Below are 25,514 nucleotides of genomic sequence, written 5' to 3'. Positions count from 1 at the left end.
CAAAAAATTGTTTTTATAAAAATTTTTAAAGAAATTTATGGAAATATTAAGAAAATAGCTTTGTGTCTGAGCGGCACAATTTTCCCTTTTTCTTTTTTTTTTTTTTAAGATTTTATTTATTTATTTGACAGACAGAGATCACAAGTAGGCAGAGAGGCAGGCAGAGAGAGAGGGGAGGAAGCAGGCTCCCCGCGGAGCAGAGAGCCCGATGCAGGGCTTGATTCCCCGACCCTGGGATCATGACCCGAGCCTAAACAATTTTCCCTTTTTCTAATAGACAAAACCATGGCCTTCCTCTTTTTGTTAATATTCCCACCGACAGGGGGCGCCTGGGTGTCTCAGTCAGTTAAGGGCGGGGACTCTTGATTGTGGCTCAGGTCAGGATCTCGGAGTTGGGAGATCCCGCTAGCTTTGGGCTCCACCCCGTTTTGGATCCTGCTTGAGATGTTCTCTCTCCCTCTCCCTCTGCCCCTCCTCCCACTCGCTCTCTTACTCTCTCTCACCCCCCCCCCCCCAAAAAAAATAAAAATGAAAAATATTTGCCCCTACAGGACATACCCAGTTTCATTACAGGATCTTCAGGGGCTTTAAAGAAATTCATATTTGTTGCCGTCCATTTAAGAACGGGGGTCAGAGAGAGCCACACTAAGTGACTTCTGCCTCCGCGAGTCACTAGAGGAATGGCTCCAACTCCTTCTCCCCCTCCAAGCTCTCTCTGGTCCATGCTCATTTATTTGATGCTTATCTGGCTTCTAAGGAACATCTTGGGGTTTATATAAAATCTTTCACTGGCAAGGGTAATTCATTTTTGCATAACTTCCAGGTGCTATAATGAAGGAGGGAAGTTTTAGGGACACACATTATTTCATTGTTTGACCTTCATCATGTCGACAGGGATGGAGACAGGGATGGGGACTGCTGTCAGTCACCGCTGCATATTGTCCTCAGTGCCTTGATAAACTATGCGAGATTATTGTCCAGTCGACTGAAGAACCCTCAGCACCTTCCAGAACATCTCCCTTTCCCTGGCTGTGGGCCAAGACTAAGTTCAGAGGTCACAGATCTAGCAAGATACTGGGTTACATTCCAGATCCTCAAATAGGAGAGAGTCAGAGTGCACCATTATTTTCCCCACCCCACTGTTATTCCCATGGGCGTTGTGACTCCAGATGATTACGAGGTGCTGCTTCTGCTAATGCAGGACAGCGACCTCCTTTGAGCCTGGGAGTGAAGAATCCTGCGTTCGGTGATCCAGCCGTGTTCCAGGCTGTTCCCTGCTCCGTGCCACCCAACTGAGAGCAATCTTGGCTTCCTGCAAGCACAGAGCGCTGATGCCCTGGTTTGCACTTTCAGACAACTGACCGTTCCGATCACAGCATCTCGTCTTTTCTCTCTGTGTTTAGCCTGCTGTTTTGCTTGGCTAATCTGCATGGAATTCTTCTAATTCCAATAAACAGAAGTATAATGGGTATTTCCCTGGCCGACTGTATCTGCTCAGCCCGTTGGGTATAATGTAGCAGGGAAGCGGATTTTTCTTACTTTGGAAAAGACCATTTAATTGGTCTTTTGAGGAGGAGGCTCCGGTGTCAACTAGGACTTCAATATGACCAAACAATCTCGCCTGCCTCCTTTCAACGCCCTGCTTCAGGTGAACTCTGATCTGCTTGAGCTCTGGAGTGCACAGAGTTAAAATATTTCCCAGTCCCCCAATCTTTGTCTTCTGCATCCCTGACCCAGGGTGGGGCTCAGGGTCTTGACCTTGTCACTCTTCCTGAGGACAAGAGGCAGGGAACAGATGAACCCAACTGTGAATTCAGTGTCCCAGAAAAGAGAAGCAAAAATCCTTTTTAGCACACTGACCTATCCAAATCCTCCGGTAGTCTTCTGTGATGCTTACGGATCGCAGTTGCTAGCCGGAAGAAAATGTGGCATTGGCTTGGCTAGGATATGTATAAGCAAAAGGTAAATGAGTTACTTCTTTTTCTTTCCCATTTTTGAAGCTGGTAAGTAGGAGAACGAACACCAGGCAGGTTTGGGTGAATGCAGACAAGACCCCTATAGGCAGCACAGTGTATTCATGTAAAAATATGCCTAGACAACATAACTTGTCAGGGAGGATTATTTCTACTTAGTGAATCTGCAGGAGCCCCTTTGCTCCACCATTCAGAATTTGACTAGAGAGGAGAGTGGGGAAAGAGAGAGAGAGAGAGAGAGAGAGAGGGAGAGGGAGAAAGCGCGCATTAGTGAACCGCTACTGTGGCATTGATGTTTGAGCGTACTTCTGAACCAGCTTTTGTTGAGACTATCAGTGTATCAGTGTAGAAAGCATGCGCTGTCCCAAATCCGCTGTTACTATGAGAAATGAGGAGCTGCTTTTAAGGTATGTTGTTGTGTCCTTTGTTTTTAATGTGTGCTTTTCTAGTTTCTAGAGCCGGCTGAGACAATAATCACGCTCGGCATCAAGTAGCTTCCTTATCTTAGAGGGGGAAAAAAGAATCGAGAGAGAGAGAGAGAGAGAGAGGGAAACGAAATCGAGACCAAGGACTGGGAGAAAGGGAGCCAGAGAGAGAAAGGGAAAGGACTGCCCAGTGCGAGTTATATTTGCACGCGTTGCCTTTTGAAAGCATATCATGCATTTGTTCCCTGCTATTTGTGAGTGGCCAGCGGATAATTTTAAAGGCTCTGAATCTGGCTCTTGGTGTGTCTTTTCCTTTGCAATGTCTAAGCCTCTCATTATCATGCACTCTGCATGGAATAATCACCGAAAAAGGAGCTAAGGAGACTCCATATTAGACTTGCGTTCCCAATACGGCTCTAATCTGGACTTAGCCTACCTAAATAGTCCTTCTCTGTTACCAGGTTTGGATCAGTTTATCCTGTTTGCCAAAATGTGTACCTGTTTAAAGACCTCTGTTCATGCATGGCGACCTGGGTCCCTATGTATTGAAAGCAAATATTTGTCTCCTGCTTCTGTGTTAGGGTTCGATCACATACCAAGAATGAGCCACCACTGACCTTTTGGGAAGCAGAGAAAGAATTATGATGGAATTGGCATCCTGCTTTGAAAAATGTAGTCTTTTGTTTATTTGCTAGCAGACATTGTAGCACTGAATACATCTTTGGGTCTGACAATGGGACCGGTTGAACAATGGAGCTGTCAAACTAGCTTAATGCATGTCTGGGGCTTTTTTTTTTCTTTCTCAACACCCTTTTTATCTGCTTTAATCTTGTTTGTATAGACTCTACAGAATGAAGAGCTTTTAGAGCGGCTTGTTTGTGGTTTTGTGCTTTTAAAAAAATTTAATATCTACCATTCATAGAGCTTTTTGCATTTTGCAGCGATGTTGGTTGGATTAAGTTAGAGATTTATTGCTTACCTCTCTGTTAACTACAGAAGGCAATGTATTGATTGAGACTGCTTGTAATACCATTATCATTCTGGCAAATACCTTGTTATCAGACATGCCTCTACAGTGTTTAATGCTGGAGGATTTTAAATTTGCCTGTTTGGTGGACTCCCGGAACATAGCAGGAAAGAGAAGTTAAGAGACATATTTTTGATATTTAAGTAAATTGTCATTTCTAGCCTCTTTTTTCCTCTATTGGCATCCAGGTAGATAGATGGTTTGGAAATTCAAGGACACGTGAGAACTTTTGCCCTTAGAATATTGGTCATAAACTATTGTTCCATAACCTATTTAAGTTATTAAGTTCAAGGTCTCTGTGGAACAAATTGATTGTTGATATATGGTTATGTGCTCATCAAATGCATTTTTATGCACAGCAAACATTTCTCATGTCTAAAGAAATCTTGATTTTATAAAAGAAGCACTGGTTTCTAAGGTGAAAACAGTTCAAAAAGAGGAAATGGGGAAAATCTGTTTCAAACTTCTCAAATATTGAAACCATTTTACTCTCATGCTTAATGTAAAGGAACTGGTCCTAGAATTCTCAGTGGCCGTTGATTTACATGAAAATCATCTTACTAAGGTTGGTTTCTTTAAAGAATTTCTCTTATCTAACACTTGAGTGTCTGGCTTAATTGGTTGTTCGTGCCACAGCAAAATACTGAAAAATATTCATAAATGTACAAAGGAAGATTAAGGACCTAACTTTTAAACACAAAAGGGAATCATCTTAAAGGGCAAAAAAAATTTTTTTTAATATTTAGTTACAAATATTTCCTCTTGAATTGTACTGTGGTTCAAGTTAGGGATGCTCTCAGTAAATAAGGAGCAAAAAGCATTCCGCATAAAAAAAAAAAAACAGGGAATATTAACTATTTTTTAGAGTTTGGACGTGCATTTTAATTTTTTTTAACTTAAGGTGAAATGTTATGAAATATCTAATTCAGAACTATTAAAACTAATGTTTCAGGCTAAATAAATTGCATTCTCAAGTGTAAATTTTCTGTTGCCAGTATATTCAGAGCCTGGGCGGACCCAAAAGGTATTTGTAGTAGAATAAAATTTCAAAAGTTATCCATTGTGAATAGAGTGGATTTTAAATGCATACTTAATATGTTCTCTTACTTCCGATGGGATCTGGACTGCTCATTCCATCGGGTATGCCAATAATTGCTTTTAGGATGAGCTCATAAAAGGTAATTGGCGAAGCTTTATATCTGAAGCCCACTGTTACCAGCACCCCTCGATTCTGCTTTCATGGGAAATTTTTATTCCAAACAAAGGCTGCAAAGCAATTTTTTGTGGTTTGGGAGAAAAGTAGTCCTCTGTGCTCCCTAGCTGCTTGTCGGTAGCACACTGAAATAAGGAAATAACTTGGAAGCCTCCATGTTGAATTTTTTGACTCTATTACAATTATTTACCCGTGATTCATTCACTTTAATCCCTGGGTGGTCATAATTAGGTCCGAGAACAAGGGAGATCCTTTCTCACTTTGCTTCACCTGTGGTTTGATCAATCACCATCTTTCGGAGTTTGGGGACCCCCATTCCTGTGTCCAGCTTGCGGGTATCTTTTCCTTTAGCCTCATGGGGACGGTATGAGGCCTGAAGTTGGCAAACTTGTTTGCATCTAATTGCACAGCAGTAAGAAGATATGTAATCTGTATCCTGCCATTAGCCTCCACGTGGGATGCTCCCCCCCACAGTGACCTAAACAAATGTCAAAGTAAATTTTAATTCTAAGCCTCGACTTGCAGGAAAGGAATAGCAAAAGATTCAAACTGGGAAAATGGCTTCTTTCAATAGAGTAACGATTGTGCCCAGAGTCCCTTCACACACGAGCCTTGGGAATACTCACACAGCTGTGTTCGGCCGAACACAGACCGAGATCTGTAAGCTCCGCGTATTAATGCTCTTTTATTTGTTCAGATGAAACCTCACATTTTTTTTTTCTTTTTTAAAATAGGAGTGTGTGCTGTTGCAAAAATACCCCTTTGGGGCTGAAAAACAAAGAGCATTTGATTAATATTCTTATCTTGAACTTGATGGCAAGTGTAGATTGTGCGTGAATACCTAGGAAGTCATTCACGGAATGATTCAATACCAATTATTGTCATCAGGGGGGTTAATTAGGTGAAAATGTGACTGATGGAAAGTTCATTGCGCTCCGCCCTGGAAACGCCCAGGACAGGTAAAGTGCAGAAGGAGGAGGGTTGTGTGGAGATGGTGGTTCTGGGCTTAAGGGGCCAGATTTTATAGACGAAAACCATCCCCTGAGCTGGTGTAACTGTGGCAGTGGGGAAATAAGAAATGCCCAACTTCATTTCTCAAATGGAGAATGGCGAGGTCTATAAAGTCATTAACAAGATGCAGTTCATTCATGGGCACGTTCCCAGCCCCGTAGCGTTTCTCTGAACCTTTTCCAGCAGGAGAAAGTTATGGTCCATTCTGTGGCGCAGGAATGCCTTGGTTCGCCTTTGTCAGCCATCACTGCATTTCTTTCCACACTTTGGAAATTCCTGGGGGCGTTGGTGGAGAGGGGCGGGTTTCCCCCCTCCCTAAAACTGTTGCTTCTCCGATGGTTATTGGCTTTGGGAGTTTTTCTGAACTCACGGTGACTTTCGTTCTGGTAAGGTAAGACCAACGCAGTGGTTTGGAGAGGACCGAAGTTCGTGGCATTTTCTTAACTGACATTGGGGAGAGGGTGTCAGAGGAAGGAAAGCACATGTGAGGCTTTAATGTGTTGCCCATTAAGAACTGAAATGAGGTGTCCAGGGGCCGCAGCACCTTTCCAATCACATGGTAGCAGTCTACAGAGATGGGAGTGACACGGAAGCTAGGCATACACGTAAGAGTGTGTGTGTGTGTGTGTGTGTGTGTGAACCTCCACTCAACTCTGAAAAGTGCTTGTTAACCCTAATTTGGGATGAGGTATCCTTTGTTCCCACACCCAACCTTCTGTTCCATGCAATGTCGTTAGGGATTATCACGCACAGGTATGTTTCGCGGCTCTGTCGCTTTTTTCTCTGGCGGTGACTGATCTCAGCGCATTTTCTTATATGTCAAGACCATCACGGTTAACAGGAAATGGCGTCTGTGGGGAGGAGAAGACACCAGCCTGGAATGACATGTATTACCAGGGCGGCTTGGGCTGTTACCTCAGCCCATTCCAAGTATCCACCCGTGACTGGCTGCTTGGGGTCAGGGTGAATCACTGGAGCTCGTAAGACACAACTTACTAGGATGCCCTCCGAGAACAATAAAAACTAGGATCTCCCACAGAAAATCATTCAGCTTGACAAACTTAGGAGGACTTGAGATTGAAAGTTGTAGCAATCATATACCTGGCTTTTTTAATCCCTCTCTTGAGAAAGGTTGCAGCCGCAATGGGTTAAAAAAAAAAAAAGAAAAAAGAAAAAGAAAAAAATCGCTTTTGGACTCGGTGAACTGGCTTACCCGTTCATTCAGATGTGATTCAGGAAACGTCTCTGGAAATGAAAACTCCCAGAGTCGGTGGTAAGAGGCGTGGTATGTTCCAGCAATTAGGATTCATTTGGACCCTCTCTTTGGAAACTGACCCGATGGAAAGGGATAGAGACCTCACCTCAATCCCCAGGATGCTCAGGGCCCGCTCTCTGTAAACCACAAGCTTCCCCTTCCCTCTGGTTTAGGCTGTTGGCCCTCAAAATGGAAGGTGTCAGTGGAACTTTAATACTGTCAGAACAATAGGATTAGAACTGGCTTTCTCTTTTCCTTTCTACCTGCCAGTTCCAGGTTGAAACAAAGATTGGGTTGAGTGGGATTGGGTGGTAGGGGGGAGATTATGATTGGAAGTAAGGAATAAAACCAAAATTTATTAACAGTCTATGCCTGGCACTACATTGGGTGGGTTTTAAAAATTTTATATGTTAATCCTCACAAACATCCGAGAGTGACAGGTAGACATGTTTCCATCATTTTATTTTTTTTTTAAGATTTTATTTATTTATTTGACAGAGAGAGATCACAAGTAGGCAGAGAGAGAGGAGGAAGCAGGCTCCCCGCTGAGCAGAGAGCCCGATGCGGGGCTCGATCCCAGGACCCTGAGATCATGACCTGAGCCAAAGGCAGCGGCTTAACCCACTGAGCCACCCAGGCGCCCTGTTTCCATCGTTTTAAAGATGAAAAACTGAGACAGAGAAAGGTAGAGTAATGGTTCTGCAGGCCCACAGCCTGTAAGGGATGGACTTGAACTCAGGACTCAGCCAGACTCCTTCACCGCTAAACTGAAAGCATAACTGTTGGATATCTGACACTTTAAAGTCATCTCTTCCTCTCGTGCTACATTTGCACCACAGCCTTTGACTTGCACGTGCCTCGGGGTTTTGCCGAGGAAGTGGTACCGTAAGAAAAAAATAATGAACACGAAAGGAAAACTCGCAGTGGTGTTTGCTTCTGGCTTCTAATGACTCCTCTTCTGTCCTCACTCATCTGCCTTCTAGTTCATGAGGTCTTTGAATTCAAGCATGCTTTGCCTTGCTTTCCTCGGGCCTTAAGCTCTACAGTGGGAATAGGCGTTGGCAGAAAAAAAAGAGAGAATTTTGAAACATTATGAAGTTGAAATGTAACTTTTGGTCCCTCAGAGGGGCCCAAACCTGTCCGATCGCAATCATAACCAATCACGGCACAAGTATATATTGATGTCAATCTGAGACATACTTCCAGACATCTAGAAACTCACAACAGTCATCAAACGGAGGAAGCATAGCAAGGAGAAAGGTCTCAGGGTTTGAGGCAGAGGACTGGGAGTTGAACTGGCCTGTGCAGTAGGAATGAGTGAGAAGTATAACTGTCCTGTTATTAAAACAAAGCAAAGCAAGATCCTTAACTCCCTCTGCTTTGCTCCCCAGACCCAAAGTCTTTCACACCTCTCCTGCTCCCTAACCTTGCCATATTCCTACAAAATAGAACAAATGTACCTATTAGCCTCCAAAGCATCTTGAGATTGAACTATGGGGTAACATAAAGGTTTACACTCAGCAGTGGAGATAAGATACGATAGGACACGTTCCACTTAGCTTGGGAAGATAGCTAAGGCTCCTGTTCGCGAAGACTTAGGGTAGTTCTTTTAAGCAGAAGAAAAAAAATATATATATTTGCCCCTAATGGACTTTAGGGGAATTAGAATCAAAAGCAAATTTAAATAAAGAGTCATCTGGGATTTTCAAAAACTTCTATCATAAGCTAAAAATGGCTAGAGATTTGAACCATATTATAGGGAAAAAATAAATTTCCTGTACTCAAAACCTTAATGTATTTTCAACCTACATGTCATTTTAATAGCTTTGTTATGTAATTGCTGTAGTAATAATTAGGTTAACACATTGCACCTTTTATTTGAGGATCATGGTGGACTTTGATTTTTCGGCCACTTGTCCCTACGAGGAAACGCTGGCCATGCCCATGACAGAGGTCTAGCTGATGAATCAGTACCTCAAAGGACGCGTTCCCCGTGTCCATCATCAACTCTTTGACAGAATCAGATGCAGAATCAAACAGGTTTGGTTCCTCAATCTTCTCACCTTTTCCACTCAGTTGGAAAGTAGCATTTGTCTTCAAGAGTGTGACCTGCACACATCCTATCAGGTGGTTTCTGGTCCTGGTAACCAAGGCTCTGTGATGGCGACCCGTCACCATTGTGGGCAAAGCAGATTCTTGTGTTTTGTTTTACAGAAACCCGAGATTTTGCCCTCTTCATCTTCATTCTTCTTCCAGATGTATTTGTTTAGGAAAAAAAAAGAGAGAGACGTTCGGGCACATGGGGCTGCCGTACCTCTGGGGCTGCCTCTCCAGCTGAGGTCTGGACGGTTGCCAAGATCTGCCTCAGAAAGCCCCACCCCAAGGTCTCAAACTCACATTTCCTTGTCCCCGCGCCCCCCACCCCGCCACCTGTTGCTGCTCTCTCTCTCTCTCTCTCTCTCTCTCTCTGTGGACCTCATGTCTGCCCCACTGCTGTACCCACCCAGCTGTTGGGCTCAGCTGTTGCATTTCATCAGGCAGAAATTTCTCCTTTTTTATGGAACAACACATGACAGTAAGATGAGAACTTGTGGCCAATCGGGGACAATCTTTTGTAGGGGTTGGGAGGGGGGGATGTTGGAGGGCACATTGCCAGAGAATTAAACGCCTCATGCTGATGGGTATAAATTTTGTTCCTGCCGCCAGCCTGGCACCAGATAAGGGTATCTGGTGTGGTCCGACCCATCTCGGGATCTTCCGGAAGCCAATGGAACATTCCTCCAGAGGTTTTCACTGAGTGCCTTCGTGTGCAGAGCAACACACTAGACCTTTTTCCTCTGCCCACTGTTTCTTCACTCTTCTCCACGTTCATGCCCCGTGTCCTCACTTCATGGGACACACAGACTTGCATCCACCCCCTCCTGCCCTCTGGTCATGTCTGCAAAGGAATCCCCTGGCTCACTCCAAGACAGCTGTTCCCAGTTCAGAAACCAGCTCTGGTCAAGGCGAGGCAAACGTGCAGATTAAGCAACCAACCGCAACTCCCTTCACTGAGAATAGTCACCTGCCTCCCCAGACATGCAGCTGTAGGGGGAAGCTTCTGGCATTGTCTGGCTGCCATCTGAGAGAGGAAGCTAAAAAGTAGGCAGCGCTGGTATCATGGAGAAAGGCAAGGGGAAGACCAAGGTGGAGAGAGAAGTGATGAGCTGGCTGGGCTCTGGGTCTGACAGACCCACAGTGTTAACATTCCATCCCCTTGGAATGGAAGCTTCTGGAAACTCTAGAGGGGCGTCTCATTTCGGAGCACGAAGGTATGTATACAGAGAACCATCTTCATTTTGAGGACCTCTTCACAAGGAAGTTAAATTCGCCATTATGTATTTTTGCTTTATTAAAAACAGATTCAGAAAAACACAAGATTGCAAAAAGCCAGTAGCAGCTGTTCTCGAGGGAGAGTGACTACTTAAAATTCCCGTAAAAATGTAAAATAAGACTTTAATAACTGCTTCATCTTTATTGGCATTTAATTTTATTTAAGTCCTTTCAGGGATGTGACAAAGTCACCATTCCAGAAGCTTTTGATTGAAAAGAGGGGCTGGGAGGAGGTTAATGAATAATAAAGTGATCGTTTTAAATTTATAATTCGTGATAAAGGTATTTTTAAGGGATACCTTATGGGATGAAGAAAAAATATATTTGAATGTATCACGTAAGGATCTGTTTGGGTTTTTTTAAGCACATGAAAAACACCATTGTTTATGTTTGCAAGTTGCTAATGAAACTGGAGTAAGCCAAGAACAAACACATGGCCTCAAAGTCAGATACTCTCTCAGGTACTTAAAATTCATGTGGATTTCAAATTTATTGGCTAGAAATGATGGGAAATCCCCTCATAGGGCCTGTATTTCTTGCTCCAAATGGCTCTGAGCACATTAGGCTTTTTTTTTTTTTTTTTTTCCTAAGCTAAAACAGCTATGTTAATAACATTTGAATTTGAAAATGTGATAGGGGAAAGATGTTTTGGATTCCAGTTTGTAATGGTGAACCAGAAGTGGAGGGGGTGGGAGAGAGACCCTTTTGTGAAGGAGGCTTTTTGAGTAAACGGAGCAGGACTGATACAACTATGAGAGCGTAGCCGAGAGTCTCGTGCTTTTAAAGAGATTGCAATGTGTGACGTCGTGTGTGGGAACTATTAAAAACTGGAAACTTGTCATAAAATAGACAAGGTGGTCTGTAGGGGTAGAATAATCGTTTGCTTATGAACACCAATCACCGTGTCTCAAGCACCCATCTCTAAGTTATGGTTGTGAACTTTGTGTGAAAATATTGAAAGCTCTCTAATCAAGGGACTGTATTCTGGTTCACTGATGGAGTGGGGTGACAGGCATAGGATTCTTCTGGTTGTCTCAGTGTGTACTCTGAGCACAAATACATTTTATTAGCACGCTGTTACTATTGAGAGGTTGTGGTTTTTTTGTTTTGTTTGTTTTGTTTTTTTTAATGGCAGTGATCATTCAGTGCTCAAACAATGACCATCGGAGAAAACTCAGTTTGAGATGAGGCATGGGGGGGGGGAAGGCTTGCTGAAGCAGCACAGTACCCCCCCCCCCCCATTGCCTTAGAAGGCCTCATATAAAATGAGGTCATTCAGAAACTTTCCCTTGAAGTGCTTCCAATTCTTGAATTGCCTTTTGTTTGGGAAATGAATAGCAAGTTGATTAAAAAAAAAAAAAAAAGACAATTAGGGAAGGTAGGGGGATGGGCCTAGGGAAGAGGTTAAGGGTTTTCTACAGTGAAGTGAAAACCAGGAGGAACCTTCATTGTTCCCAACAGACCAGTCCCCAGTGATGGCGGTACACACGGGTGTGCCCAACCAGGTCAAGTCCACGAGAGGGCCCCGCTGAGGGCCTCATCCCGTTTCAGGGCTGTTGATAAGATCCTTGGATATAAAATAGCTCCATTGAACCCAAGTGTTCACCAGCGGCCCAGTGGAGCTGTCTGCCAAAAAACTGACTGCCAAAACATGATACCTGGTGGTTCATTATTGCATGAAAATTAAAAAAGGGGCCCCATTGAGTTGTTTTTAGATTTTGTTTTTCCCTTCTGCCAAAGCAGTGAAACGAGAAATTTATGCCTTTCATCAGGTGATATTTGGTTGGGTGTTTTTGTTTTATTTTCGTTTTTAGACTCAAGAGCTTTTGAAATTGGTATTTTTTTTAAAGGGCTATTGTGCATGTGCTACGATCATGGAATGACCTATGGGTGTGTGCGTGTGTGTGTGTGTGTGTGTGTGTGTGTGTGTTTTGTTTCTCTTTGGCACCTACATCAGGTACCTGTACAATCACTGTAGTATTTGTGTATTTGGCAGCCAAACTGTTTGAACTCAGCTGCCATCCATAAGCATTCCTTGGTTCGCATCGTCACGGTATCCAATGTAAGAGTGAGTTTTCTTTTTGTATCTGACCCTGGTTTTGCTTCTAACTTTAAATGGCAAAAGCAAATGTGCTTTGAAAACTCGGGTATGCTGTAGTTGTTAAATAAGGCAATAACCTATGCACTGGTAATTCTGTCTCTATGACCTACTTACACACTACTTCACCCTCCTCATAGTATGATTAAAAGCTGCTTGGAATCCACTATTGCCTCAAGGGATTTGAGGCTAGAATTGAACAAACTGCTGAGAAGGCTTAAGTCAGTAAGAAGGCTTCCCTACAGCTTCTCCCAACTAATTCACATGCAATTAAAGAGAAAATAAATATTTCAGAAGTGTACATGTTAATGAAGCTTCTTCTACCTTATAGAATGTAGATATGTAGCTTTTTGGAAATATTTCTCCCTTTGATTATCACGCTTGTGTTTTGCTTCTGTTCTAGAGGCCAGTTCTGTTCATTCTTAAAATAAATTTGTTATACAGTCAGCTCATTATATACATTTGGGATTTATATAAATAATGTATGAAAACCGAGAACTGACAAGGTTGGTCTCATTTACCAAGTTAATCACTTTATTAAGATTATTGAAAGACCAACAAAATTCTTATAATTTCAAAGGCTGCCTTTGGAGCTAGAGAATAAATGGAAATTAGTGCTATCAGGACAAGTCTGGGTACTTTGGATCCAAGAATTCTGCTTTTCAATTCCGTATAGGTACCTAGACCTTGTTCCTCAGAAAGCCAGTATTTTCAAATGAAGGTTAGTCTTAGCCCTATATTGGCCTTGGAATTAGAACCATCTCGGTCAAAACCAGATCTATGGTTCAGCTGAAGAAGGAAATCGAGTCCATTAAGTATGTATGGACTTAATTGAATACTCCAGGCCTGTTACTTCATAGCACTCAGTCCATCAAGCCTGGATTTAAAACTGGTATATAAATACTTCTTTTCTTTCACCATCTCCAAAGATGGTCAGTTTTCTCATCCCCCAGGAAGTTGCTGAGAGTAGCTCTTTTCTCCATGTTATTGTGTTTGATAACATCTCACACCTGATATATCTGACTACACACGTGCCTTAATTGCTTAACCCCCTGATTACCAGCGACTACATCGCCAGGTGTGAAAAATAAAAGTGATTACCAGAAAGAGGCAAACTCGAAACTTCTGGTAAGCAATTAATGTTGCTGCTTTGCACATGAACTATAAGAAGTTTTAGGTACTTGTGACATTGTGAGATGTTTGGTTTCATCCTAATAACCAAACAACGACAGGAGTGAGAATGCCACCATTTACTTACCATTCGAGAATTTTGCAAACCACTTGGGAAAATTTAGCTCCCCGCTTCTCTTCATTTGTGAGATTTTGGCCCTTTTCAAGCCCTATTAGTAAATAGTTGCAAATCTTAAAATGGGTGTTTAAGTTTCACGTCCACTACGTTATAGATCTCACAGCCTTTCAATAAAGTCACCGTTGGCTTTCGGTAGTTTTATGAAATCCTAGAAAAATGACAGATTTGATTTCTTCTTAAAAGAAAACGTGATTACGGCCATTCACATTCTCCCAACTTCGTCTCCGTGGTGGAGAGGATACAAAGCCGATGTAATTGTGTGGAGATTGAGTCCTCTTTGTCCCTAAAGCATTGGGCTACGTGCCTAATGTCACTTGGGCCATTTATCTGATATGTACTTGGGCTAGCCACGGGCTGCTCTATCGGTTGTTATTGTTAGTTCAAACCCTGGCGAGCAGATCGCCCAGAAAAGCGTCTCAGCGGACACTCCTGGGGGTTCCGTGTCCCTCGGGAGCTGGGTTTTGCCGGGCATGGGAACTGGGCTCTGGCAATCGGGTGGCACTCAGTCTCCTAGAGCGGTCGCTCGGGCCCCGTGCCAGGCGCCGTGGAATCAGGGGACCGAGCGCCACTGGCCCGAGTCAACGTGCTGAACTAGTTTGCCTTGCTGCAGGCTGGGGGCCCTCGGAAAGTCGGGCTATTTTTAAAGCTGGTGAGCTCAGCTTCCCCAGCCGCCGGCCTCGGGCGGGTCCCTCCCTCCGGGGGCCGGGCGGGCGGGCGGGCGGGCCCGCAGGGGTTAAGCGGCGGCGCGGCGGGCGCGGAGCTCCGCCTCCGCTCCCCGCACCTGGCGCTCCGCAGACCGGCGCCGGGGCCGCTGGCTTTCGGAGGGGATTGGCGGAGAGCGGGAGGGGAGAGGATGTGACAAGTGCCGGCTCGGGCGGCCGCCGCCGGGAGGCCGCGCGCACCTGTCCCTGCCCGTCTCGCGCCGCCCGCGGCCGCTCGGACGCGCGCACCGCCGCCCCCCGCCGCCCGAGCGCAGCGCAGCGCGCGCGCCGAGAACATGACTTCTGCCTTCAAGCTGGATTTCCTCCCGGACATGATGGTCGAGGGCCGCCTGCTCGTTCCCGACAGAATGTGAGTGGGAGCCCCCCGCGCCCGGGCACGCGTGGCCGCTCTCCCCCGCGCCCTCGGCCGGGCGGCCGCCGCCGGGTCTCCTCCCGGGAGCGCCCGGGGAGGGCGAGAGCGGGCGGCGGCTCGGGGCCGGCCGCCTGCCCTGGGCTTCGGAGGCGGCGCGGGGCGCGAGTGTCCGGACGTGCGGCGCCGAGCCGCGCGGGGACCGGGACCGGGGTCGGGGCGCGGGGACCGGGACCGGGGTCGGGGTGGGGGACCGGCGAGCGGCGACCGGGGTCGGGGGCGACGGGCGGCAGGCTGGGCGCGCGCTCCAGGCGGGGAGCGGCGAGCCGGGGACCAGGTGAGGAGCGGCGAGCCCGGCGCGGGGTCCGGGGGTCCGGCCGGCGGGGCGCGGCGAGCGGGGCGGGGTGTGCGCGTGCACGCTCGTGTCATCTGAAATGCGGGGCTGCTGGGGCTCTCGTGGCCCATTTAAAGATCCCTTCTCACCAAATGACCCGCTCCTCTGACTTCGATGTGCGAAGACTCCTCTCTGGCGGTAGGAGAGAAGACGGGGGGAGGGGGGAAAGGGGGGGGGGAGGGGAGGGGGCTGCATAATTACAAAGCATTAAAACAGCCCGGTGTACTCGGTTGCAGAAATTAGAGGTAATTTTTACGTAATCATGGTGGTTGGTCTGATCTGCGGTCTGCAATTTAATAATTAATGGGATTCTGCTGGGTTTGCGTGTCGTCAAACTAGGGTGGAGAGTTTATTGGGAGAAGTCAAGAGCTGGGATTTCGGAGGAAAGTGGATCTAATTTTTATCTGGCTCGTTAGTCTTGACAGGAAAGTTTGTCTTATCAGCTCAGGCGCTATGGGGTCCTTAGCGTTCAGGCGTGTCATGAAAAAGAAACCTGCAGGGATTGCCAGAGCGGGTCGGAAAGGTCTGTGTCCATTTTAGACTGGGAATGTGTAAAATTCTCTCTTACCAGGCAAGGCGTCTGCTAGTGAGTCTGGGCGGCGGATGATCTAGTGCAAAGAGGGACTGTTATCCTTGGCAAGAGTACATACAAAATGTTTCCTCTTCTACCCGCCTTACGATTTCACATCCATATTCTCTCTGACACCTTACTATCTACCCTTTGCAATCCGTAGGCCATTCAGAGCTTTATGATCCATTTCTCTGGCAACTAACTTTCCCCTTTGGTGCTAGATTCATTTTCTAGCATGCTCAATGGTATGAGTTTGAGAGATTTTTGAGAAACTCCGCAGTGGCCAATTATTTGAGCCCCTAGGATTACCAAAAAAAAAAAAAAAACACACACAACAACATGGGGAAGGCAAGCATAGAATCTGTTCAGTGCAATTGCGCTTCCAGTCGATATGAAGAATGTGGACTTGCTTGCACACACGATCAGGTTCATTGTCCCAACTAAGATAATCAGATAACGTAAATTAAAATATTGAATTTCCTTTTGGCAGTTTTCTCTGGGAAATTTATCTTGATTACTAAGGTTCCCATGATACTTGTTTTGCAAGATCTCGGTCCTGTCCCCCTGAATATAGATAGATAGATAGATAGATAGATATAGATATAGGTAGACAAATGTAGTCTGCATAGATGTGTAATATTTGTACGTTTGCTATTGAAAGTTTTGTATTTTCTGTTCTCTGAAGGAGTGTCGGGGGAAAGGAATTGGCTTGATTGTGAACTTATGGTCACCTGCTACTTAGGTGATTATAATATAGCTAATGAATGCTCTGTGAATTTAATATGTTAATGGTCTCCCAAAGATGCTGATGCTTGTCAGTTAAATTATGAATTATGAAACTGTCACTTGTGCTTTTCGTTTGGTGGATGAATGTGGCTTTTTCAAACTGTTTGCTCTGAATAGAGCTTTTGTATTTCGGTCACGGAGTCTCCTGTGCAAACCTTAACGTAACTTCTACCCTACTTCTCTTCTACATGCTTGTTGTTTCCAAACGGTATCTTTTGGAACTAAACTCCCATTGTTTTCAGTGCCGTCAACTATCGCTTAATTGAACTTTATTTTGGAAAAGAAAAATAGAGGTTTTGTAAATATTTGTTTCTGAGATAACTATTCTGTTGTCTTAGTCCCAAGAGCACTGTAGCATGTTTTCCAAAATAGTTTGTAATTAACTCACATTGGAGACTGTCTTTGGGGAACAGAGGTGTGTGGGAGGGCATATGACAAGCTGAAAATGTTGGAAACCAACCTAGCAGTGTATCTGATCGCCATATGCATGCGGTTGAGAAGATAGCTGTGCGGAGTTATTGTTTTGGGGACTGGTTGTCACATATGGTATATTGTCATTTGGACTAAATTGCAGTCGGCTCCATGTTGGCCTGTTCCTAAAAGGAACTTAAATAAGCAGAGGGGCTTTTCTGGTGTTGATTTTTCTAAAGCAGTAGGACATATTTTCAATGGCGTTCTCCCACAAGAATATATTACATAAGTTTGCAAGATGTAATATGTTTGAGTCCTCAAAGCAGATGAACAAATAGTTTTTCAGATGAATTATTTGCTTGATGGCCCCACGAGCCATCTAGTTTAAGCCTCTGCGGTGGGTCTGAATTGTTAGGACCTTTGCTTCAAAGTCTTGGTTTTTTTAAGCATTCAGGGTCTCGAAACTGTAAATGGAAATAGACCTTTTAAATAATCTTAACCACTAATGTTTTGTCTTTGTGTGGCTGGAGACTATCGTTCGCAGCAAAGCATAATGAAAATAGAAATAGGTACTGAGTTCAAAAATTTTATTTTAAACTGGGGCATTTTGGAACAGGGGTAGAGATGAGGGTTTCCTTTGTTTAACCTTTTTAATGATCATGTAGGTATTCGGAGGTTTTAGATGTTTTTGAATTTTTAAACAGAAAAATCTAAGAATAATGTCTTGGAAATGACAAATTGCAGGTGGAAAAAATATACAAATGCAGCTTTAAAAATATCATCATCTGTGATGTTAGAATAAGACACCCAGAAGCTATCAGTAAATTAACATGAAAATTTTTTTTTCTCACCTTCAGTCATTAACCTTGTTGGAAATGAAAAGAGTTAGCCTGAGTGTAAATCCATCAACTTGGTGAATTCACCATTTTTGCTGATGAAGTCCTCCCAAGTTAAGATAACTAGAAAAATGTCCATCCGTGTCCAGTTAAACTGAAAGGTGGTTCTAAGGGACTTTCATTGTTCAGGTTGAAAGGGGCTTTAGAGACCATCTGCCTCTGGTCAAACCTCCTCGTTTTATAGATTAAGAACATTTTTTTTGGGGGGGGGGCAATGTGGCCAGTTCTCAAAGGCCAGGCAATTACTGCGTTCTTCCTTTACCTCCTTAAATGACAATAACATGAGTCTTTAATTGAACACCTACTGCGCACCAAGGCACTTGATTTATCGGTCTCTAACCTTGATGATAGATCTGCAGGGGGCATATTATACCCACTGTACAGATCATGCTTAAGGAGGTTCTGTGCTTGCCCCATGCCTCAGAGACAGTAAACAGCAAAGCTATGGTTGGCTTGTGCATGTGTTATATAAAAGCCAGTTCGCACATTGTTGGGGAGGGAGGAGAGAACTGTGAATTAAATATTCGACATCAGTTTTTATCAGGAAACCAAAATTGTGCCACAGGAGAATGGTTGACCATTATAGGAAATACATAGCACTTGTCAGGATTGACTTCCTTATTTAATTCAAACTCACACTCTTATTCCATATGTTAATTCAAGGGAATATATTTTAGTTAAAAATACTTTTTGGTTTACAAGGTGCCAGTAAGGTGAAGGTCAAAAGCATGAGGGTCTCCTTTTTTGACTCCCAGATGACATTTGATGTATATTTGGAAAATGCTAAAAATAAAATACAGTGATAACTGAGACTTATCACCTGATTCTTGGATGATCGTGTGAGGAATTAAAGACAGAAGACTCTAAAAGAAGAGTTATATAGATGGGTTTTTAAGGAAAAATTTAAAAGTATACTTTCAGGTAGCATTTCTCAGTAAGGAATACATATGTTAGCATCAGCTGCTTCCTGAAGCCAAAAACTCAGGCCATCTTGGCAGTTTGGAACACTAATGTTCTCTTTGATCTGGCTTAGAGGTATTATGCTAATTGTTAAGTATTGCTGTTTAATTGTCATTTGCTGGATTGAGATTACTCTGGCATCTCTTGATGAGATGCTGTGAACTAGGGGCCACAGGAACCTTGCAAGACAAGATAAAAAAGGAGATAAGATTTTTCAGATAGGAACCTAGTAATTAAGATTTCATTGGATCTTTCAGAATGTTCTCCACCTCAGAGTGCCTCTCCCCTCCCCGCCCCAACAGCTGTAGCAACAGTGTACTTGGCCTCTGATAAAAGACTGAAATCTACTTTTTTAACATAAACTTGCAAACTTTGCATTTCTCCTTACCCCTTCCTTGTGGTTTTATGGCTTACAGATGAAATGCAGATTCCATTAAAGGGCAGGTACCGTGTTGACATGCAAAAATTCTGATAAACTTGAGTGTCCTACGACCAGCACAGGGTGTGATCTCTGGCTGTCCTGTCAAAATGCAGGGGTTGTGCTCGTTTCTGAGGCCTGTGTGCACACTTCTGCAGGGTCACGGATGCCACTGCAGCACATTCTCAAATCCACCTTGCGACTGTGAAACAGTATCTGTAAGCATCCTTTATCTGATTGGCATTCCCCGGGAAACCTGACATTTTCAACATGTTTCAAGGAGCTAAATTCATAAGCCACAGATGCGTCACTTTTCCGGTGCTGGACGTGACCCAAACTTGAGAAGTCTTTATTTCCAATTGGAGAGTATTTACTCTGGAGCATTGCGTTTTTGTTTTTGTTTTTGTTTTTAAGGGAAGGCTCAGATTTTTGCTTTTTCTTTGCAGATTAGGGCACCACAGAGGGTCAGCTGTTTGACCCTGTGATACGTGTTCTGCAGGACACGGAAGGGAGGGTCTGCAAAGTACTCCTGGTTTCCAGTTCATTAGCACCAATAAGTTCCCATGCCCCCATGTCTGTTTCCACTATCAGAGAGGGACCGGGAATACGACAGGCCAGCGTCACCGGTGTGCCACTTGGGTAGCAGTGCAGAAAATGTATTTTTATTTTTCCTTAAGAGAGCTGTTGTTGCTAAAGCTAAGAGACATGGAGCTGCACATCCCTGGAAAAACCTTTGTGGGAAACAAAAACTAATTAGCGCCGTAAATGCGATGCTCTCAGGTAATTGTAAAATAATTATTCCCCTTTAGCATTATCACTGTTTAATTGTGCCATCCAGTCATCTCATGCTCTGAATCTAGATGCGAAGGGATAGAAACCTCCTTCTCCTGGGGATTTCTTTTTCATCTACTGTGAGCTTTCTACTCCTCCTAAACAGGACTTTAAAAAGAAAGGGGGAACAGGGAGATTTTTGAACGGTTTCACCCTTCCCATTTGTCCTAAATCAGGGCGGAAAGTGATTCCTCCACTTGGTTTTATAGAAAGACCATTCCGGTTACGTGGTCTCCTTGCCTGGTGAGAATATCTGAGGTTTACATGTTCCCAGAGCTGCACCCGGAGTTTTACGAGCGGTCTGTTTCATGAACTGCAGATTGTGTATTATGTTCAGATACTGAGAGTGATACTTCAACATCAGCTGATACTTTAAAATGGAATGCTAATAAATATGTAATCCTACGGCTCTCAAAATGACAGATGAGTACAAATTCCGTTTTTGGTTAAATTTTAATTACTCCATTTGAATGAATGCCTCAGAGCCAACTTGCCAGCAAATTATTAGACCCATTTTTTCCCCCTTCTGAAGATTTATGTAAATTAGGTTTAGGCTGTATTTAGACTAAAACATCATTTTGGTTTATTATTCTGAACTTCTCTACCAGACCCCTATGCCCTTTAACTTAAGGTCGGATTTTAAATAAGTCTATTCTGAGGAGGTCTCAGTCTCAATGGTCTGTGCTCCCTTTTGGTCCATCGGACCGTAAGGGTCAGTCCTACAGATCCAGGACCAGGTCACGAGATTCCTTTAATAGTAACATCGCCTTAAAAGTGGGGTTATGGGATATTTTGATTTTTTTTTTTAAGATGTTTATTTTTATTTATTTATTTATTTGACAGACAGAGATCACAAGGAGGCAGAGAGGCAGGCAGAGAGAGGAGGAAGCAGCCTCCCTGCTGAGCCGAGAGCCTGATGCGGGGCTTGATCCTAGGACCCCGGGATCATGACCTGAGCTGAAGGTAGAGGCTTTAACCCACTGAGCCAGCCAGGAGCCCCAGGATATTTTGATTTTAAGTCTTTTTCTTTCTTTCTTTCTTTTTTTTTTTTTTTTTTAAGGTCTTAATAATTAAGGAAGCCAGAGTCCTTCATCTCCTTAGTAAAAGTGCTTATGCCTGTGACTTATGCCTGTGGACATCCAGTTCCCCCAACCCATCAGCTGCTTTGTCTGGCATTTATAAGCTCTAGTAGGGCCCCAAGATCCCTCAGTAGCACAGATGATGATGGTGACTCACTCCTCAGAATGCAATTAATTTGACATTTTGACATAACTTTTGGACAGCTTAAACATGATTTTTGTGTTTTGAGTACCATGGGAGAGTGACTTCGTTCTTTAGCTTTCCTACTAGAATCTAAAGTTCTGTGATTTTTACACTGCAATGCCTAACTTCCATGCTTTTTTTATAAAGAAAGTTCATGGTTGGACTTGGGCTCACTAAACTTTAAGGTTGTATTTTATATCCTTCCCCATAAATTATGTCTTCATTTTTTCCTGGGTTCCTTCTGCAGCAGTTGTACCATATGTATCTGCCAAAAATAAAATCAGCTGGTCCTCTCATAAGTTAAAAGAGCAAAATAGTGCTCTTCACTTGGCTGTGGTCAGTAGATGTAAGGGCTGTGTGTGTGTGTGTGTGTGTGTGTGTCTGTACACATACATATGCATATATATGCACATATATGTGAAAAAATATATATGTTAGAAATGATCTTACTGGGCATAATTCTTTCCTTTCTTAAAATATCTTCTGCTTAGTGATCTTTGGCTGTAAAAGTTATGAAATTGTTAGATACATTGTAACATAGGAAACATGTTGTAACATATGTAAACGTGCCTACGTTTGTGCATTATTATCTTCACAACTGAAAATTTCAAGATTTGGGAAGCCTCAGCATCTTGACGAGAGATGGATTCAGGTCGGTGGTCCTGCTAGAAATAGGGCTCGGGGCCATGTTCTGACCCTTTGGCCTAGAGCCTCTGAGTTGCTTCTATTAAAGGTGAGAGAAAAAGTCCCCCCGATAGTGCTTTTATCCTAGCTACAAAGTCCCAGGACCTGGGGGCCCCTTCTGTTTCTCAGCTGCAATCAGGACGTTGCTGCCATTAGGGTCTTTCAGGCTTGGAGTAGGAAGGAAGACCCTTCACAGAGCAGCCTAGACAGTTGACCCTAAAAGGCCATTTTCTAGGGTAGACATAGCTGATGCCGGCCAGACCACACGGCTCACCTTGTGCCTCTTGGCCACTGCCGACCACCCTCCTCGGAGACGCAGATCATGACCCCAGAGCTTGCTGGCCCTACAGCGCAGTGTCCTTTCATCGTGCCCGGTGAGGGTTCCGCACGTGAACGGAGCCCCTTTAAAAGGCTAACGTGGCGGGGATCTAGGGACCTGTGAGGGGCTGGAGCGAATTGGGTGGAAACCATCCTAACGCACACGGTTGTTTTCTCTCTTTTTCCCTGCATCTCCAGGGTAAGACGTTGGGTGTCGCGCAGGTGAAGCAGAAAAAAAGTTGAAACATGACATTTCACTTGTTCCTTGAAAAACCTTAAGGGAATAATAAAGATGCTGTGGAGAAGCAGGAGAAAGGCAGGCTGGGTGGGGAGAGGACTCCTGTGTGTTGATGGAGTCGGGCTGCTCTGTTGAACCCTTCGCTCCGATTCTCCGCAGCACCCCCTCGGATTTCCTTTAGGTTCCGAACAGAGCAGGTGCTTCTGAAGTTGGCTTTCTGCCTTTCTCTCTAATCGATAGCTCTTTCTGCCTCTTGATCTGCCTTTTCCTAATTGATAGCTCTTTCCTTCTCTTCTTTTCCTCTTCCCTGAGCCCGTTTAATTCAGCCCTGCCCAAGAGCCTTCTCCGTGGGCAGAGAAGGGACCCCCTGCGTCCAGCTCTTGGAACCGGGAGGCCGGGGAGGAGGGTGGCATGGGAAGCCCTCGGCCATCACTTGGAGGAGACTCCGCAGAGCAGCTGCGTGTTTCTGTGCATCAAACTGTATTTTGCCTTCCGACATTATAGAAGGGGTGTTGCGTTTTCCGCGTGAGCAGAAGGGGAGCGTATTTCAGAATGATTAACTTTACGGAGGCCATTGTCTTGGGCAGCTATATTTGGCTCTGCTGCAGCTGTGTTTGCTTTCTCGAAATTGTCACCAGGAGGCCTCCAACGGCAATTATTCCCTTCAGTCCACGCTGGTGACATCTTTCCTCGTGACGCCCGTTGTCCACCCAGCCCTCTCTCCTTGGTGTCAGGATTGAAAGGCGACCCACCAGTCCTTGAGAAGCCGGATGCCCCTGAACACCGCTGCTGCCTCCCCCTCAAAGCGATTTCTTAATATCCAGTCGTGTTTATCTTACATGATGATGCTCGCTGGCAGGATTCTTATTTCTTTTCACAAAAAAGCCTTATTTTCCTGCCTCTTTTTCCCTTCTCTCTCTCTCTCTCTCTTTTTTTTTTCTTCCTTTTCTTTTGCTCTTATATGTCAAAGGATCACTTCCAGCACCTGCTTTCCTGCCTTGCCCAGAGCAGGGGCTCCTCCCTCCCGATCCTGAGCCCTGATCCGTCCCTGGCAAAACCCTGCCCTGGAGGAGAGACTGAGGCAAAGCACTTCTCTCTCTCTTAAGTGAACACTGGCCACAGAATTCACTTTTCTCCAAGGAAGAACCTAGGAAACGTTTTCATTCCACTGACTCTGTGTGTGGGTTTGAATTTTGACTTAGAAATAACTTCCACTTGGATTGTGTGTGCGTGCGGGGATGATTGCCCTGCCTTGGGGTCTGCTTGCGTCGGGGGGACTGAAGTCACTCGGGGTGTGGCTGTAGGTGTCTCCAGCCCCTGGCTTCACTCAGCAACCGTTCAGCTGTTCCCCGGACTTTTCTTCTGGTTAGTTCCATGCCCATCTCTGGTCTCAGGGGACTTGTCAAGCTTCCTCATCTAGGAAATAAGGATATTCAGATACACTCCTTACCTGTCCCACAGAATTATTGTGAGGCTAACGTTGGGAAGAGAACGATAACCTAAATATTTTATAGCTTCTTGGTACTTGAAACTGACCACAAGTTCACCTGCATTTCCTGGGAGAGTCGAGTACAGTGAAACCTCATTACACTGACGAGTTAATGTGTTCTCCCTCGGAACATTTGTGCTTTAAAGTCTCAGCCAAAGACCCATAAAGCAGTATTGCTCCCATATAAACTTCCAGAAAATGCTCAGTGCCCAGGACAACGTTGTAAAGACTGATTTTTTTCCCCCTCTCCCTTCTCTGCATGATGATTGAGAAATAAAATGTGGATCATCTTTCAACCGTGAACTCGTGGTCCGGACTTCCATCCTGGGATAGGGCTAAAGCAAAAAGCAGTATCTTCACCCAGGGTCCCCTTATGCGTGTTCTGAAAAAGCCCGTCTCTACAGCAGCTGAGACAGATCTTGATTTTCTTACGGGGAGAGAATGGGTCCCACAATACCCAGTCTGGTTCCCAGTAATGGGACTCCTAACCCTAACAGAAACGCAGCCACTGGGAAAACAATTTCAGCGATGTGCCTATGGAGAGGAACTGTTGTAAACGCCGGCATCTAACCTCCTCATGAGGAGCTCAGGCCACAGAATGCCTAGACCTGTCGGAGGAGAGTCTCCAAAGTGGGAAATGACTTGGAGAAGGAATCTGTGGTTTTTACGAGGTGCCACAGTGGGTCTAGGGTGTCTGTCCTGGTGGCGCCCGGCTGTAGGGTGCATCATACTTATTCTGGTCTGTGCCTTAATAAACGGGCACTGGCTTCTCCCAACAGAGCCAATAGGGTCCTTGAGATCCTAAGAGACCAGAGCTGCCTGAGCTAGTGTGAAGATTTGCTCCTAATGTTATAAGTCACTTGATTAAGATCACACCTGTTCGGATTCAGCTGAGAAGCCGACAGCCTGTCTGAGCCCGTTGGTTGAAGGCTGTTCCCCAGGGATGGGCCGGGGGAAGAGTCCTCACCTGCTCTGGCTGAGACAGTGACGCTGACCGAGGATCTCCAGGTCACGAGCGTGACCTCCAAAGCTAAGCGTGCCCCGCCTGCCAGAACAGACCGCCTCGCCCGAGGGTGAACCGGGCCGTCAGAGTTGATGGCCGGGCCTCGGCTCGTTGTGCCAGGAGAGCGAGGCCTGGGGCCCAGAGCTGGCGGAACCTTTGGGGCAGGGGCCTGCCACCCGGCTGCCGCAGGGGCTCCTGGGCAAATTGACGGGCACTTTGCGACCAGCACATTCTGTCTGCTCCGAGTCCGAGAAGCCGAATTAACTTTGCAGGCAGCCTTTCAGTCGGGCCAAGATTTTGTGTCCGGTGGTTATAACAAGTGACCAAAATTGGATGGTTGTCCGCCACAAAAAAACCACTTGGTGGCCTTTATCTTGCCCCAACGGTGTCTGATCCAAATTGATTTCTGGTTGTCTGTTCAATAGAATAATGATGTCTACCCAGAAGCCAAAAAAAAAAAAAAAAAAAAAAAATGTTTTCTCGTGTCAACAAAGCTGT

At 44.9% G+C, this 25,514-nt stretch overlaps 1 protein-coding gene across 15 annotated transcripts in view; it reads left to right on the top strand.

The window, feature by feature from the left end:
• The window catches only part of CELF2 (CUGBP Elav-like family member 2), an 815,373-nt gene that overhangs the window by 504,254 nt on the left and 285,605 nt on the right, over positions 1–25,514 (top strand). For 3 of the 15 annotated variants that reach the window (XM_082738912.1, XM_082738911.1, XM_082738910.1), the window contains exon 1: positions 14,480–14,754. The exons of 4 other annotated variants lie outside the window; for them this stretch is intronic. In XM_082738912.1, the coding sequence (XP_082595038.1) occupies positions 14,681–14,754 (74 nt within the window). In that variant the 5' untranslated portion in view covers positions 14,480–14,680. Of the gene's footprint in view, positions 1–2,233; positions 2,381–9,989; positions 10,216–14,471; positions 14,755–15,193; positions 15,287–25,514 lie in introns of those variants that run through there. 8 more of the 15 variants (XM_082738900.1, XM_082738878.1, XM_082738881.1 and 5 more) reach the window with 6 other exon arrangements.

This window comes from Mustela nivalis (genome assembly GCF_964662115.1).
Source record: "Mustela nivalis genome assembly, chromosome: 7".
NCBI lineage: Eukaryota > Metazoa > Chordata > Mammalia > Carnivora > Mustelidae > Mustela > Mustela nivalis.
This window is presented reverse-complemented; position numbering and strand designations above follow the sequence as displayed.